Genomic DNA, 17029 nt, shown 5'->3' with positions numbered 1-17029 from the left:
TCACAGTACTGTGGCTTTGCAAGACTAATTTGATGCTGAAAAGAATCCCAACAGTCTCAGTGAGCATGGTTCCTGAAGGGGAGGCTGCTGGGGGCGGGGGAGTGAGGAGAGAAGAGCCTTACTTGAGTTTCGATTAAAGCGGTGCTTCAGGGTGCTCCATGCTGAGGTCAGTGAACCCAGGGTGGCCCTGACCCGGAGGCTGTATGGTACAGTGGCGGTGATGTCATCAGTGATGTCACACTCGGGCCCTTGGGTGGGCGAGCACCAGCTGCTGGGGATCCAGATGTGGCTCATGTACAGGCTCTCATACTCTCTGGCCAAAGAGAGGAGGGGACAGCGTCACACCAGCCCCTTCTACCCAGGCTCAATGATGGTTTCAAGTAACTGTCGCATCCACTGACTTTTCATGGGTCAGGAAAACAAGCATTTGCTCCATACGCGTTTCTCCCCTCTCCTCCCTCACCGACCACCCTTTCTTCCTTACTCCTTCTCACCAGACAAGGGAGACCCAAGCATAAACCCCACTGTGTCCCAGTCTCTCCATCTGCATGCTCACAACCCCAGTCTCAGCCACTGTCATCCCTTTCCTTGCTGTGTGTCTCCTGACTGATTTTCCCGCTTCCTTTCCTGCCAGTCTTCAAACCATGCATCACTCAGCAGAGCATCTTATTTGTCTCCTTAGTGGCTTCCAAAGAGTCTAGAATGGAATCCAAACTCTCTCCCATGGCCTACAAGACTCTCTGGCCTTCTCATTACACCCCTAAACGTGATGCTCCCTCCACACAGGCCTCCTGGCCCTCCCTCCGACAGGCTGTCATGTTCGCTGTGTCTCAAATGCTCTGCCCCTGCATTCCCATTGGCTGCCTGCTCCTGTCCTTCAGATATTGGCTTAAATAGCACATCCTCAGACAGACCTTCCCCGACCATCTGATAAAAAGCTACCACAGAAGAAACTCTCTGTTGCATCAGCCTTTTAGCTTCCTCCTAGAGCTGATTTCTATCTGAACTTACCTACAGCAATGCTGCCTGGTAGAGCTTTCTGTGTTGGTGGAAATGTTCTGTATCCCTGTTGTTCTATATGGTAGCTACTAGCCGCATGTGGCTATTAAGAACTTGAAATGTGGCTCGTACGACTGGGAAACAGACATTTTAATTTAATTTAATTTAACTTTGATTAATTTAAATTTAAATAGCTGTCTGTGTCTAGTGGCTACCACACTGGACAGTGCAGACCTCGTGTACTTATTTCTTTACCTTTTTACTGTCTCCTCTAAATGTAAGCTCCCTCTGTCCAGAAGCTTTGTCAACTGTACCCGTGAGCCTAAGAGAATGTCTGCACGTGTAGTTGTTCAGTTTGTATAAGTTGTTAATGAAATATATTGAGCATCTTCTGTGTCCCTGTCACTCCTTGACAGCTCCGAGGGCCTGGACACCTGGAGAAGGGCCAGCTGACCTATAGGATCACAATTTGTTTTGGCTTCTAGGGGCAAGCACACAGTCAGGAAAAACTGAGGTCTCCCCCACCCCCAAAGGGTCTGCGTCCCCAGTGATTTCTCCACCTCAAGTCAGAGACAAACTTGTTTCTTCTTAAAATTTTCTTCAGCATTAGACAACTGACTCACTGTTGGAAAGAAGCTTCACCAAAAAGTCTTTATACATGTTTGTGCTCCCAGGGAGTTCACTGTCAAATCCATGGGACAATTTCCCTTGTTGCTTCAACTCTCTCAGTGCCCATGCAGACAGAGGATGCAGATCATGGGAAGTAACCTCTCCCTGGGCTCACAAAGCCTCCTTGAGCTCTGGAATGAAGGTTGTGATTCCTGGAGAGGAATCAACTAATGTCTAAAAGAGAAAAACTAAAAAAAAAAACCACACAAAACTCACCCTTGGTACTCGACAGAATAGTGTATTATTTCTTCAGGCACAATCACTGGGCTCCATGTCAAGACATGCTTCATGTTGGTTGATTGTACAGAGAGGTTCTGAGGGGCAGGCAGAACAGCCACTCCATCTGAGACCAAGGCAGATAGACAGGCTGACAGGTGAGCTCAGGAGGCTGGCATCGGGGGAAATGCCACAGCTTCAAGTTAGTTTCTAATGAAAAGCCAAACATGCTTAGGAACTAGAAACAACTCTAAAGTCACCATACTTGTGTTCATGCTAAATTTTTGCTATCATCATTGTAATTCTGCCTTTGGTGATTGAATGGCATGTTAATATTAATAATAATAATGGCTAATATTATTGAGCACTTACCATGTTCTATCTAAGCCGTGTGCTAGGTTGTCACATGATTATCTCATTTAATCCTCATGACCATACTGGGAGGTAAGGACCATTAGTTTCTCTGTTGTACAAATGAGGAAACTGAAGCACATTATGTACAACCCTTATGTCACGTTGATCTAGATGCAGGCCTTGACTCTGCCACTTACTATGTGACCTAAAGCAAGTTGCGTAAACCTGAGCCCCCCACCCCTACATGGTAAACCCATACTGGCTCCTGCCAGCTTCTCATCACCACCTTCTCCTGCTACTGCCATCCTCAGGTACCAAAGCAATTTGTTTGTGTCCCCAAGAAGGCCAAACAGGGCGCAGCTGCCATCTGAGAAGTGCAGGCTCAGGTCTGCCGTGGAAGGAGTCCAGTGCAGAAAGGCACCAAGCCAGCTCGGAGACTCCACCCCAGGCAGCCTGCAGCCCTCTGAGCCAGCCGGGATTCAAGCACCTGCTCACACAGCTGTGTGCTCAGAGTGTGCACACAGTGGGTCTACAGTTTGCACACAGAATCAAAGAGGCCTGTGAAGCTGAACCTGCCCTCATAAGGACCTTGCAGCCTCAGGGCTCATCCTTGCGTGTAACCCAGGGTGCAGTCCGGATCTTCCGATATGGTCTTCTCCTCCGACTTTCACACGCTCTTCTTTTAATGCCCAACACCTGCCTCCCTTTGCTGTTACAGTTGCAGTGATAATATCAACAGCATGGTGTGTATGAGGCTGGGACCCTTGCCTGGGACTTTTCATCTGTGTGCCTGTCTCCAGATTGGCACCTGCTGTTCGTTATCCAGCACTGTAACCACGAGAGGATGGGTGCTGCTGGGGACACCCCACCTGGTGCCCTTGCTTCTTCCCTAATGTAGGACCCTTGTGATGCATCCTGATCTCACTCTCAGCATCCACGGCCTGCCCTGTGAGGAAACACCTAGGGTACCCACAAGGGAGGCTTCCTGCCATCCCCACCTTTAAACCTGTAATCACCCAAGGGATGAAAAGGAAAAGAGCCAGCTGCAGTGAGGTCACCCGGGAGGGTGGAGCGTGGTCCTCTCTGACATCCTTCCTCTGGTAAAGTAGACAAAACATTTCCCTAGTCAGATATGCGAAGATTATAAAGCTATGTAAATATAAAGCTCTAATTCATAATTCTAAAACTCTCAAAAATGAAATCTCCTGGCCCAGATGGTTACACTGGAGAATACTATGAAATAGTTAAAGAGAAATTAACACCAATTTTATACAATCTCTTCAAAAAAATAGAAGAGGAAAAAGCACTTTCCAACTAATTTATGAGGCCAGTATTACCCTGATACCAAAATCAGGTAAAGGTAGTGTGTATTTAAAAACACAAAAGCCTACACATCAATATATCTTATGCACTTAAATGCCAAAATCTTCAACAAAATACTAGCAATCCAAATTCAATAATGTATAAAAAGGATTATGCACCATGATCAAGTGGAATTTATTCCAGGTATGCAAGGCTGGTTCAATATTTGAAAATCAATTAATGTAATCCACTGCATCAACAAACTAAAGAAGAAAAATCATACAATCATATCAGTTGACACTGAAAAAGCATTTACAAAATTCAACATCCATTCATGATTTAAAAACAGAAAACAAAAAACCTCTCTTCAAGTCAAGAACATTAGGGAGTTATCTCAATTTGATAATGACCATCTATAAAAAACCTACAGTTAACATCTTATTCAATGGTGAAAGACTGAATTCTTTCCCCCTAAAATCAAGAACAAGGCAAGGGTGCTCACCCTCATCAGTTTTACTCTACATTGTACTAGAAGTTCTAGCAGCTGTAATAAGGCAAACAAAGGAAGTAAAAGGCATTACAGATTGGAAAAGAAGTAATTAATCTCCCCCTATTTGCACGCTACGTAGAAAATCCCACAGAATCTACAAAAAAACCTCCTAAAACTAATAGTGAGTTCAGCAAGTTCATAGGATACGAGGTAAACATTAAAAATTAGTTGTACTTTTAAATACTAGCAATGAACACTTATACACAGAAATTTAAAATATTTACAATCATTCCCTCCCCCAAAAGAAAAGCTCAGGTGTAAATCTAATGAAACACATCTAGGATTTGTATGGGGAAAACTCCACAATGCTGGTGAAAGATTTCAAAGAAAATATAAATAGATGGAGAGACATACTGTGCTCATGAATCGAACAATTTGACATAGTTAAAATGGTAATTCTCCCCAAATTGATATACAGGTTTAACGTGATTCCTATCAAAATCCCAGCAAGGTTTTTTGTAGATATATACCAGCTTTTTCTAAAATTTATAAGCAAAGGCAAAGGAAGGAGAATAACTGAAACAACTCTGAAAAAGAATAAAGTGAGAGAGATCAATCTGTCCAATTTTAAGACTTACAGTAATGAAGATTGTGTGGTATTGACAAAGAAATAGACATATAGATTGATGAAACTGTATAGACATCCCAGAAATAGACCCACACAAATATGCTCGACTGACTTTTGGCAAAGATACAAAAGCAATTCAATGAAGGAAGGATAGCCTTTTCAACAAATAATATTAGAGCAACTGGATATTTACAGGCAAATAAAAAACCTCAACCTAAATCTCACACCTTAGGCAAAAAATAACTCAAAGTGGACCATAGACTTAATGCAAAATATGAAACTCTAAACTTTTAGGAAAAAACATAGAAAATCTTCAGACCTAGACAAAGATTTCTTAGACTTGACACCAAAAGCAAGATCCATAAAAGGAAACATAAATGGGCATCATCAAACTTAAAATATCTTGCTCTGCAAAAGACCCTGTTAAGAGGATGAAAATACAAGATACAGACCGGGAGAAAGTACTTGCAAACTATATCGCACAAAGGATTCATATCTAGAATATATATACAAAGAATACTCAAAACCCTACAGTAGAAAAGCAAACAATTCAATTAGAAAATGGGCAAAAGACATGAAGAGTCATTTCACCAAAAAGTACATACAGATGGCAAATGAGCACATGAAAGATGTTCAACATCATTAGCTATTAGGGAAATGCAAATTAAAATGTCCCTGAGATAGCACCACACAGCCATCAGAATGACTAAAAATTTTTAAAGTAACAATACCAGACCCTGGTGAGGATGCAGGTAAAGTCACTCTTACATCGCTGGTGGGAATATAAAGTGGTACAGCCACTCTGGAAGATAGTTCAGCAGTTTCTTGTAAAACTAAACTTGTAATTACTATACAACCCACCATTTGCACTCTTGGGCATTTATCCCAAAGTAGTAAAAATTTATGTCACACAAGATCTGCACAACAATGTCTATAAACAAACTGGAATCAGCCCAGATGCCCACAGGTGAATGGTTAAACAAATTATGGTATATCCAATAAAAAGGAACAAACTGGGGCTTCCCTGGTGGCGCAGTGGCCGATGCAGGGGACACGGGTTCGTGCCCCGGTCCGGGAAGATCCCACATTCCGCGGAGTGGCTGGGCCCGTGAGCCATGGCCGCTGAGCCTGTGCGTTCGGAGCCTGTGCTCCGCAACGGGAGAGGCCACAACAGTGAGAAGCCTGCGTACCGCAAAAAAAAAGGAACAAACTATCACTATGTAAAACAATCTGGATGAATCTCTAGGAAATTATGCCAAGTGAAAAAACCCAACCCCCCAAAAGTTACATACTGTATGATTCTATTTTTATAACATTTTGAAATGGCAAAATTTTAGAAATGGAGAACAGATTAATGGTTGCCAGGGGTTAGGAACAGTGGGGAAAGGCACAGTAGGGGGAGGTTCTAAAAAGGCAACAGGAGTATCGTTGTGGTACTGGAACTGTTCAGTATCTTGACTGTGGTAATAAATACACAAACCTATTACACACACACACACAAGCACACGCTCGAACGAGTGCAAGTAAAGCTGGGGAAGTCTGAATAAGACGGGTGGATTGTATCAATGATGTCAATATCCTGGTTGTGATATTATACTATTGTTTTGCGAAATACCATTGGGGAAACTGGGCTTTCTGTATTATTTCTTATAACTGCATATAAATCTAGAATTACCTCGACAAAATTTCAGTTAAAAAATACAAACATAGTGTCATCACACCTAAAAATTTAGCATTAATTCTGATTATCTGCATGACAGGATACATTTTAAAAGACCATGATAGGATAAATTCAAACAGGATGAAATGCACCCAGGAGAAAAGTAAAGTTGTAGAATTAGGTGCAGTCAATTAAATCAGTGAGGGACACCTGTTTAGGGTGGGAGACCTAACAATTAGGTGTCCTAATGACCAGGGCACTCATCAAGGATTTAAGCAACTACTCTGAGGTTGAGTTTCTGGGTATATCTTTCTTCATGAGGGGCACACAGGCAGGACAACAGCAAGAGATGTCCCAAAATTTAGGTGGCTCCATTATGTTATGCAGCAGTTTGCACTTGTGTAACTGTCTTCTCCTACCTGTGAAGTTCCAAATCTAACTCCACTATGGGCAAAATACTCAGTCTCATTCCTGTCTTAAAATGAAAACTACTGCTTCTTTCTGAGCCCTGTAGGCAACATCTTCAATATCTTTATGCCATTTGTACCATATATTCCAAATTCCATCTTTGTTTCGCTGTTGTTTATGTAGCACACATACACATTGGGAATGAGATGGAAAATCAGTAATGCCCATGAACTACTGATGCCAGGGGATGTTTAATTGGGTTACATAGAAAGCATGGTGGCCCTACATGAGGAAAAATCCATTTTATGCTAGGACACTAAATAGGGAAGTCTATTTTCAGCTCAGACTCCAAGCTGAGAGTGACTCCTTTCACCTATGAAGGGTTTCATAGGTGAATCCCCTCCAGTAGTTAGACAAGGCTCACTGTGGTCCTGAGAACACAATTCAGTGGAGAAAAAGAAAACTTTGGGGCTTCCCTGGTGGCGCAGTGGTTGAGAGTCCACCTGCTGATGCAGGGGACACAGGTTTGTGTCCCGGTCCGGGAAGATCCCACATGCCGCAGAGCGGCTGGGCCCATGAGCCATGGCCACTGAGCCTGCGCGTCCAGAGCCTGTGCTCTGCAACGGGAGAGGTCACAAGAGTGAGAGGCCCGCGTACCGCAAAAATAAATAAATAAAAGAAAAAGAAAACTTTGTTATCCACCCACCATTCTCATTAACAAGAAATGTCATCTACCAGCCAGGAGTAATGTGTATTGAAGTCAAGTCTCTGAAGAAACCAGTGAATAGAGACTCTTCCTGATGTGAATGAGTAAATGCAAAAACAAAGAATACACTCAAGGCAGGAGGGGAGAGTAAGCTTACAGTGTGAACAGGAAAGACTACTGGCCACAGAGAGAAGGGTGCAAAATTGGGAATAATTATTTCCTCAGCCACACTGGATGAGAATTCTCAACGGAGCTAGACCAAGATATTGGAATATCTTCTGTATAATCGTTTGGTTCCTTGTGAATAGTTATGCTCCTGTCACTGTAGAGAATTGTTCTTGTTCTAGCAGTCTGACTCAGTATCTCAAGAAGGCCCACTGGGTGGAGCCTCTTGGGTGTTTCCAATAGAGACTTGAGCCAGGTGACTGTGACTATTTAAGATTCTGGTGCTCAATGTGGCAGAAAGTAGCTAAGCAACACTTTTTGCATAGAGCTGCATTCACAAAGCTGATTCCTCTTTCTTGCGGCCTATTAGTATTCTATTGCTGCTGTAACAAATTCCCGCAAATGTAGTATCTGAAAACAACACAGATTTATTATTTTCCAGTTCCATAGATCAGAAATCTTACACAGGTCTAACTGGGCTAAAATCAAGGTGTTGGCAGGACTGCAGGCTCCAGGGGAGACTGTTTTCTTGCCATTCCCAGCTGCTGGTGGCCACCCACCTTCTTGCGCATGGCTCCTCCTTCCTCCATCTTTAAAGCCAACAATGGCTGGTTGAGTCTCTTTCATGCTTCAAATTTCTCCTGCCTCTTTTTCTGTCCTCCCATCTCTCTCTCACTGCATCCAGGAAAGGTTCTCAGCTTTGAAGGACTCATGTGATTAGATTGGGCCCACCCTGATAATCCAGGATAATCTCCTAATCTCAAAATCCCATAACATTAATCACATCTTTAAAATACCTTTTTCCATAAGAGGTAATATATCCACAGGTTCCAGGAATTAGAACGTGGATGTCTTTGGCGGACCATCATTCTGACTACCCCATGGGGCTTGCACTTCAGGGGATATTGATACCATGAACTGACACGATACCCTAAAATGTCTCCCTCGAATATAGTAAATTATTTCAAGAGAATCCCCTTGTATGTGACCAGAAGAAGAAAAGAGCAAGGCTGAGCTAGGACATGGCTGCTAAGCAGGTTGCTGGCATCACTGGCTGCCTAAGTAACTAGTGCCCCACCCCAGCTTCAAAAGGTATGCAAACCAATTCATGCCTCAGGAAAGTGATCTACTGCTTCAGGATCTTAAGGTATGGTCTTTGGATCAGCAGCATCACAATACCCAGGAGCTTATTAGAAATGCAGACTCTCAGGCTGCAAGCTGTGCCCTACACAACCAGAATGTGCATTTTAACAAGCTCCCCCAGGTAATTCATAAGCATATTAAAGTTTGAGAAGCACTGGTATATAGAGTTCTAAATGGTTCTCAACCTTGGCTGCCCATGAGAATTACTGGGGAGGTGGCTTTTTGTGGGTGTTTTTTTAAGTTTTATTTTGAAATAATTTCAGACTTACAGAAGAGCTGCAAAAATAGTACAGAGAGCTCCCATATACCCTTCATTCAGCCTTCCAGATGCACATGACCATAGTACAAATATGAAAAGGAAGATATTAACATTGGTCCAATATCAATAATGAAGCCTCAGTATTTATTCGAATTTCACCGATTTTTTCCCCTAAAGTCTTCCTTCCTTCCTGCCTGCCGTCCTTCCTTCTTTCCTTCCTCTTTTTCAGGAACCAATCCAGAATCCCACATTTAGTTGTCATATCTATACTTAGTCTTCTTCAATCTGTCCTCAATCTTTCCTTGACATTTTTGACGGGTACTGGTCAGTTGTTTTCTAGACTATTTCTCAGTTTGGGTTTGTCTGATGTTTTTTCATGATTTGATTAAGGTTGTGCATTTTTGGCACATACAGGGAATACATGATGTTGCTATGTCTTATTACTGGTGGTGTTTACCTTGACTACTTGGTTAAGGTGATGTCTTCACTATAAAATGACCATTTTCCCCTTTATAATTAATAAATAACTTAGGGGAGATACTGTGATACTATGCAAATATTCTTTCTCCCCCAACTTCCATCCATTAAATTTTGTGTATATTGGTAGATATTACTTGCAACAATCATTGCTGCGATGTTTTGTGATTTTCTATGTGTTAACTGGAATTCTGTAAGAAATAGCTCTTCCTTCTCCACCATTTGTAATAGAAATTTATTTTATTCTATCGTTTTTTTGTTTGTTTGTTTTTTGTTTTTTTTTTCAGTACACGCGCCTCTCACTGTTGTGGCCTCTCCCGTTGCAGAGCACAAGCTCCGGAAGCGCAGGCTCAGCGGCCATGGCTCACGGACCCAGCCGCTCCGCGGCATGTGGGATCTTCCCGGACCGGGGCACGAACCCATGTCCCCTGCATCGGCAGGCGGACTCAACCACTGCGCCACCAGGGAAGCCCTATCGTTATTTATTTTGTTACTCAAATCGTTCCAGCTTTGGCCATTGGGAGCTTTTTTGGGTTTTTTGTCCTTTTGGCTTACTCCCATCTCTCACTCTCTTTTTTCATGTTATTTTTATTAATAGACTTTTAATTTTTAGAATAATTTTAGATTTATAGGGAAAAAACGCAGACAGTAAGTACACAGAGTTCCTTCCTGTACACCCTTCACTCAGCTTCCCCTAATGCTAACATCTTATATAGTCACAATATATTTGTCAAAACTAAGAAACTAACATTGTACATTACTATTAACTAAACTCCAAACTTTATTTGGATTTTGCCAAATCTTCTACTAATGTCCTTTTCTCATTCCAGGATCTAATCCAGGATCCTTGTTGCATTTTCCCCATCCTTTTTTGAGCACTTCCTTCCTTACCACAAGATGCTCCAAACTTCTATTTTCTCTTCCCAGTTATGGAATAAACCACTTCTCTAAGGAGCCCCACCCAGGAAGTTTTGAAAAATCCCAAAGACCAGGCAGCACCCTAGATTAGTTAAATCAGACCTCTGGCTGTGAAATCCTGGCATTTGTATTTTTAAAAGCTCTCCAGTTAATTCCAATGTGCACTTGAGGTTGAGAACCACTGATCTAGACCTTACTTCAGGTACCTGAAAGATAGTTAAAACTATGAACGATATATGATATCACTTATATGTGGAATCTAAAATATGATACAAATGAACCAATCTATGAAACAGAAATGGAATCATGCACATAGAGAACAGACTGATGGTTGCCAAGGGGGAGGGGGTTGGAAGAAGGGATGGAGTGGGAGGCTGGGGTTAGCAGATGTAAGCTTTTATATATAGAATGGATAAACAGGTCCTACTGTGTAGCACAGAGAACTATATTCAATATCCTAGGATAAACCATAATGGAAAAGAATATAAAAAAGAATGTATATATATATATATATATATATGTATAACTGAATCACTCTGCCATACAGCAGTAATTAACACATTATAAATCAACTATACCTCAATAATAATAATAAAAAAATCTATGAATGATAAACCCCTAAAGACTTAGGTGTATTTCCCAGCAGGTTCTTATGTTCCCTGCAGACAGAAAACACTGTTTTGTTCATATCTAACCACCCAGAACGTGGCACACAGCAGGCGCTCAGAAATACAGAATGAATGAAAACGAAACAGGTGAACCAAGTCTTGGCTCCTTAGTGAAATTAGCCTCGGCCTGATTTTTCCCCCTGAATTCCTATCTCACATTAGACCTTTGTGTCATTCTGAGGTTTATGCCCACCACAAAGCCCCTGGGCACATTTCCCAGGCAGAACCCCTTGCATCTCCTCCCTGGAATCGCCATGCTGGCTTCCCCTCACTGTGTCTGCTGTCAGCTCCCCCGCTGGCTCTGTTCTGCCACCTTTACCTCCAACAGCCCTTATGGCAAATGTGTCAGAAAACACAGCAACATCTTCTTTATTCCTTTTGCTTTGTCCTTCCAAACTTTTTCTGGCCTGCTTCAACGTCTCAGCTTCTTCTGCAGAGAAGTACAAAGGGCACAGGCTCTGTAGCCAGCAGAACCAGAGTCAAATCCCAGTTCTCCCACTTATTAGATGTATACGCTTGGGCAAATAGCTGAACCTCTCTGAGCCGCTCTTTCCTAGTGTATAAAATGGGGGTTATATCACCTACCTTGCAGGATTGATGTGAGATGTCAAGAGAATATTTTTGCTAATCCAGAGCACAGTGTGTGGTCATAAATGGCAGTTGCGATGGTCATTGTTGCTGTTATTATTACTATTATTATTATTATTGGTAGTGGGAATCAGTTTCCTGAATTACACACTATTATTTGAAAGGGACAGGGCAAGGCAAATAAATTCTGTAAAAGAGAGCAAGACCTCTACCCATCTGTCCCAAGGATCTAGAGTAAGTAGTAGAAGTTCATTTAGACATTGCAGAAATCATTGCAGGCTCCTACACAGTCCAGAGTAAATGGTCAAAATTGCATAAAGGCAACCTCAGCTAAAGCAAATAACTGCTGACACCACCATCGGTTTGCATAACCAACAGATGAAAAGTAACATCTTCAGAGTGCCTTTGTTTGCATAATCTCGTTTGACACCTCCCAACGGAAAGGTAGCTATTTTGACCAATTTGCAGATGAGGAAACTGAAGTGATAAGAGATATACTCACTGAACGAGCAAGTGATAAAAGTCAAAACATACACAGATCTTTCTCACTCTGACATCCTTGTGGCTTCTACCACTGGTGGGGTTTTTTTGGTTGTTTTTTTTTTTTTTTGGGTGGGTGGTGGAGGAGGACAGGGATGGTTGTTGTAGTTTTTTGTTTGTTGTTTTTATTTCTGTGTAAGTTTACAGGTGGCAAAAGAGTACTCATCTCCAGGTCTACTTGAAATAGGAGTCTTCAGGAAAAGGCTTAAAAGACTGGACTACCTCATTGAAGAAAATGTCAAATTAAAAGCTGGGTGAAGGGGATCAAAAAGGGTAAATTTCCAGTTATAAAATAAATAAATCATGGGGATGTAATATATAGCATGGTGACTATAGTTACTATACTGCATATTTGAAAATTGCTAAGAAAGTGGATCTTTAAAGTCTTCATCACAAGAAGAAAAAATTTGTATGGTGACAGCTGTTAACTAGACTTATTACAGTGACCACTTCACAATACATACAAATATCAAATCATTATGTTGTACACCTGAAACTAATATAATGTCATATGTCAGTTATACCTCAATTAAAAAAAAAATCAGGAAAAATATGCTGGCCTTTCCCCTTCTCATTTGGCCACCCCGTCTTCTCCCTTTAGCTTAGTGGAGGAGTGTTTTCCTAGCAACTTGTTTGTGCCACCAACTAATCAATGAATCAAGTAACTAACTGATCAGCTAACATGCTGAGCCTATGCTAGGGGCTGTGGGGACGCCAGGAAAGATGCCTAGGTCCTGCCTTCAGGCCAGTGCAGGCAACAGAAATAACCCACTGAAACAGAGTACATGGGGTCAAGGATCAAAGGAGAGAGGTCTGGGAAGGGTCTGCAGGAGCAGGGATCCATCTGGAATGATGATGGGAGGACGGGTTTGGGATGGGGTAAGGACTGGAGAGGGAGCTTCTGAGGGAAAGAACTACAATAAAGACCAGGAGGAGGAAATGGCGGGGGTGGGGGGGGTGGGGGTGGGGGGGTGATGCGCCAGCTGTGAAGACAGCAGCCGCCTGTGGCCCATACTTGTTTTCAAGGAGTAGTGAGAAATAGGATTGGGGCCTAAATATGGTGTGTCATGAAACAAACAGCAAAGTTGCTCATCATGTGCTGAGACATAGAGTTGTGAAGGGTTTTGAGCTACACAGGCATATATTTGATGTTTAAGTCAGCTCTAAACATTTGCTAATCACCTCGGCACTGATTTGTTACCTGATTTAAACTAACTAGAATAATTAGTTCTCAGTGTTAAAAAAAAGAAAGTACTCAAGACACCCACAGACACTGCAAAGTGCCTAGGACCTTGGTGTATTCAAATTAGAAATTTCTTTTAAATGTTAGTTGACAGGAAGAAACATCAAAAGTGAAAGCTGCGATTTCAGAACAATAACATGTAGGTGCAAGCAGCCAGAATGGAGCAGAGAAAATTATGTAATCTTACTGGCAGGCAAAATGCCCCAAACCAAATAGTTTTTAAAGTGGTATGGAGTACCTGACTGCTACCTTTTCTGAAGTGACCAGGAGAGAATTCCAATTTTCATAAATCTTGTACCCAATATTAAAGTTGCAAATTATGTCTTTCTATTCGCGTGTATTTTGTTAGAATCTTTACTTAAACCTGTCCTTACAGTGAACATCTCTGAGGCACACACAAAAAGACTGAGATAATAACTATGTTGTGGCTTTTAAAACTAAATAATAAGATAAATAACAAAATGCATGGATCTCTGCTAACCTTTAAACTATTTTTCTGATGCTTTATCTCCCTAGATTGTTCTGTGGACATTGAGAGATTTCTAAACAGAATGCAGGCCTTTTCTCTGTGGGGATGGAGGATTAGGAGGTGAGAAACCTTTTCAAAAACAGACATAAGATGTTCTATGCATATATTGCAACCCCAAACCCTGGGAAAGTATTTTTCACCTTCCTAACCTACATTTGAGTCCCAGACTGTAAGTGGTATTCTGATTCATACTTACCCACGAGCAAACAAGGAATCAAGGCGTAGGAAAACCACATGATAAGACTTGTCTCGATTTCTTCTAGAACCATTGTGAGGGTCTCTGTTTGGCAGGCTCAGTTTGACCTGGAACATTGTTTCCTTCCAGAATGAAGCACTCTTTCCGTATCAGCCATCCTTGCTTCGGAACGCAGAAGTTGGAGCTGAGTCTGAGTCGCTGTAAAGCCTGAATTGTTCTGGAAAGAGGAGCCAGCCCAGACACCTCACAAGAGGCAGGCTGGGCACCACCCTCCTTTCTGCCCAAACCCAGATGTTGCATCAGGGGGTGTGGCCTAGGAGAGTTCCAGAGAAAAGATAACTGGGAAGCTTAAGAATCTGCATGGGGGAGATACCTAGATCATAGGCTCTGCTCTGGGGGACGCTGGTGGTCTCCAGAGGCACCCCTGGCAGTAGCAGGCAAGATTATCTGAACTTCTTATCTAATAGCTGTTCTCTTCCAAGTCTCTCTCCTGTGAGTTCATGCAAGCTAGGTACTGATTAGCTGTTTTTCTACATCTCTACTTCAAAAAAAGTAGAGAAGTTTAAAAATTTTTTTCTAAATATCTTTTATAGAGTCAGGAGGTGAAGAATATATAGCTTCATATGTGCTTGCAGCTGCAAAAACACCTGGAAGGAGATAGAGAAAACTACCAAGACTGTTTACCTTGGGGCAAAGGGAGTGGGAATTGGGAAGACAGAGGAGAAAAATGGGAACGAGACTCTTTCCACTACCTTTTGTTTGTTCGGGGATTTTAAAAAATTGTTTTTATTGTGGTAAAATACACATAACATAAATTTACCATCTTAACCATTTTTAAGTATACAGTTCAGTGGTATCAAATACATCCAAATTGTTGTACAACCATTACCACCATCGGTCCACGTAACTCTTCATTTTGTAAAACTGAAACTCTATATCCATTAAACAATAACTCCGCCTTCTCTCCTCTCCTGGAAACCACCATTATACTTCTCTCTTTATGATTCTGACTACTCTAAGTACCTCATGTAAGTGGAATCATGCAGTACTTGTCTTTCTGTGACTTGCTTATTTTCACTTAGCATAATGTCCTCAAGTTTTGCCCATTTTGTAGTATATGGCAGAATTCCCTTCCTTTTTAAGGCTGAAAAATAGTCCATATACTAATGGATTTTGCTTATCCATTCACCCATTGATGGACACTTGATTTGCTTCCACGTTTTAGCTATTGTGAATATAATGCTGCACTGAACACAGATGTACTAATATCCCAAGACCCTGCTTTCAATTATTGTGGGTGCTGTAATCTTTTTATAATGTTTGATTACTGAACCATGTGAATGTATTATTGAAAACTTTATTTAAATTTTTTAAATTGGAAGGAAAATCTTATGATAGGGTTTGGCCCCTTAAAATGTCAGTTTTTTAAAGACTCTAAACACTCCACATGTGCAAACGCCTCAGTGGAAAGAACATGAATTTCAGAGTGCAACACATTTTGGTTCCAGTGTCAGAATTTATTTGCAATATAACCTTGGGAAAGTTACTTATTTATTCATTCAACAGACATTCACTAAGGGCTTTTATTATGTACTAGATCCTGGGAATTCGATAGTTCCTGTCCTCAACCAAAACCTAGTAGAGAAAATGGACATGAGAATAGTCACAAATCAATACTGAAAATGAAGTGACAGAAATATTCACAAGGGAATAAAGGAGCATTAAAGAGAAACACCTAACCCAGCCTGGGGGATCAGAGAAGACTTCTTGAAGGTGACTTTGGGCTGAGTATTAAGTGCTGAAAAAATCAGCCAGCCATAGCATGTTTGGGAAACCACGAGAAGTTTGATGCAACTGGAGAGCAAGGTTGGAGTGGCCAGAAATGGGGCTCGAAGGTAGACAAAAACAGGATTCAAGAGAGAGCTTTGAATGCCTTGTTGAGGAGCTCAGAGTTTATCCTGAGGCAATGAGGGTTAAAAGCTCAAATCTAATCTGTCATTCCCTGTATTTGAGCTTTAAAAAATTTATGACTAGGGTAGAGAAAGTCGTGGAAGCGGCCAGACTGGAGGCAGGTGGGCCAGGAGGGAGGGATGTGGGTCAGCCAGTTGAGAGATGTTGGCTTCCACTAGGTTTTCCCATGTCTGTAGAGAGAAGTGACTAAATTCAAATGATGGAGGTAGAATTGACAGCTCCTAGATGTTGAGTGGATTGGCGGAGGAGGATGCAAACATGATTTTCACATTCTAGGTTTGAATAACTAGGTGGATGACAGCATCTCAACCTAAATAATGTTAAGGAGGGTGGGATGGGAGCGGGGCAGGCAGGGTTGGGGATGGTACAGAAAAAGGCTGCATGTGTTCAGTTTGATACACTCGACTTTGAGGTGCTCATATGGGCAGGGGCAGTCTCCAATATTCAAATGATCTTTGTCTCAGTTTATGAGTGTCAGGGTATGGCACCACTTCCCCTACATTCAGCATTTCATTGGTAGCTGAGAACAGGAAGTGGGTGAGAACATTCAGGGAGAGTATGTAGATTACAGAGACGTGTGGATACGCTCCAGGAGAAGACCTGCATTTAAAGGACCAGTACAAGCAAAATGACATAGGAAGATATAGGGGCAATAAATAGGTCAGAGAGGTGGTCCTGGAACAAACTATGGTCCTGGAAATGATGAGGGATGGAGTGATCACCAAGTGGGGTGCAGAAGAGAGTCACTGAGTAAATTATCAAAAAATGTCTCCTGGATTTACGTCACCTAGGTCATTTGTAATCTCAGTAAGAGGAGTTTCAGCGGAGAACTTGGATCAGAAGCTAGATAGTTGCAGGCTGAGGATTGGATGGGAAAAGTAGTGCTCTTTTGATGTGAAG

At 41.8% G+C, this 17029-nt stretch overlaps 1 protein-coding gene across 4 annotated transcripts in view; it reads right to left on the bottom strand.

The window, feature by feature from the left end:
• The window catches only part of IL20RB (interleukin 20 receptor subunit beta), a 30807-nt gene extending 16383 nt beyond the window's left edge, over positions 1–14424 (bottom strand). Inside the window, exons 1-4 of one of the 4 annotated variants that reach the window (XM_032630160.1) lie at positions 14159–14424; positions 11382–11492; positions 1885–2011; positions 123–313 (exon numbers count right to left, since the gene is read on the bottom strand). In XM_032630160.1, coding sequence (XP_032486051.1) covers positions 123–313; positions 1885–2011; positions 11382–11492; positions 14159–14231 — 502 coding nt within the window. In that variant the 5' untranslated portion in view covers positions 14232–14424. Of the gene's footprint in view, positions 1–122; positions 314–1884; positions 2057–2256; positions 3494–11381; positions 11493–14158 lie in introns of those variants that run through there. The other 3 variants (XM_032630162.1, XM_032630161.1, XM_032630163.1) reach the window with 3 other exon arrangements.
• Positions 14425–17029: the final 2605 nt, after the last annotated feature.

This window comes from Phocoena sinus, chromosome 4, assembly GCF_008692025.1.
Source record: "Phocoena sinus isolate mPhoSin1 chromosome 4, mPhoSin1.pri, whole genome shotgun sequence".
Lineage (NCBI taxonomy): Eukaryota > Metazoa > Chordata > Mammalia > Artiodactyla > Phocoenidae > Phocoena > Phocoena sinus.
Note: the sequence above shows the minus strand (reverse complement) of the source record. Positions and strands in the feature narration are given on the sequence as shown.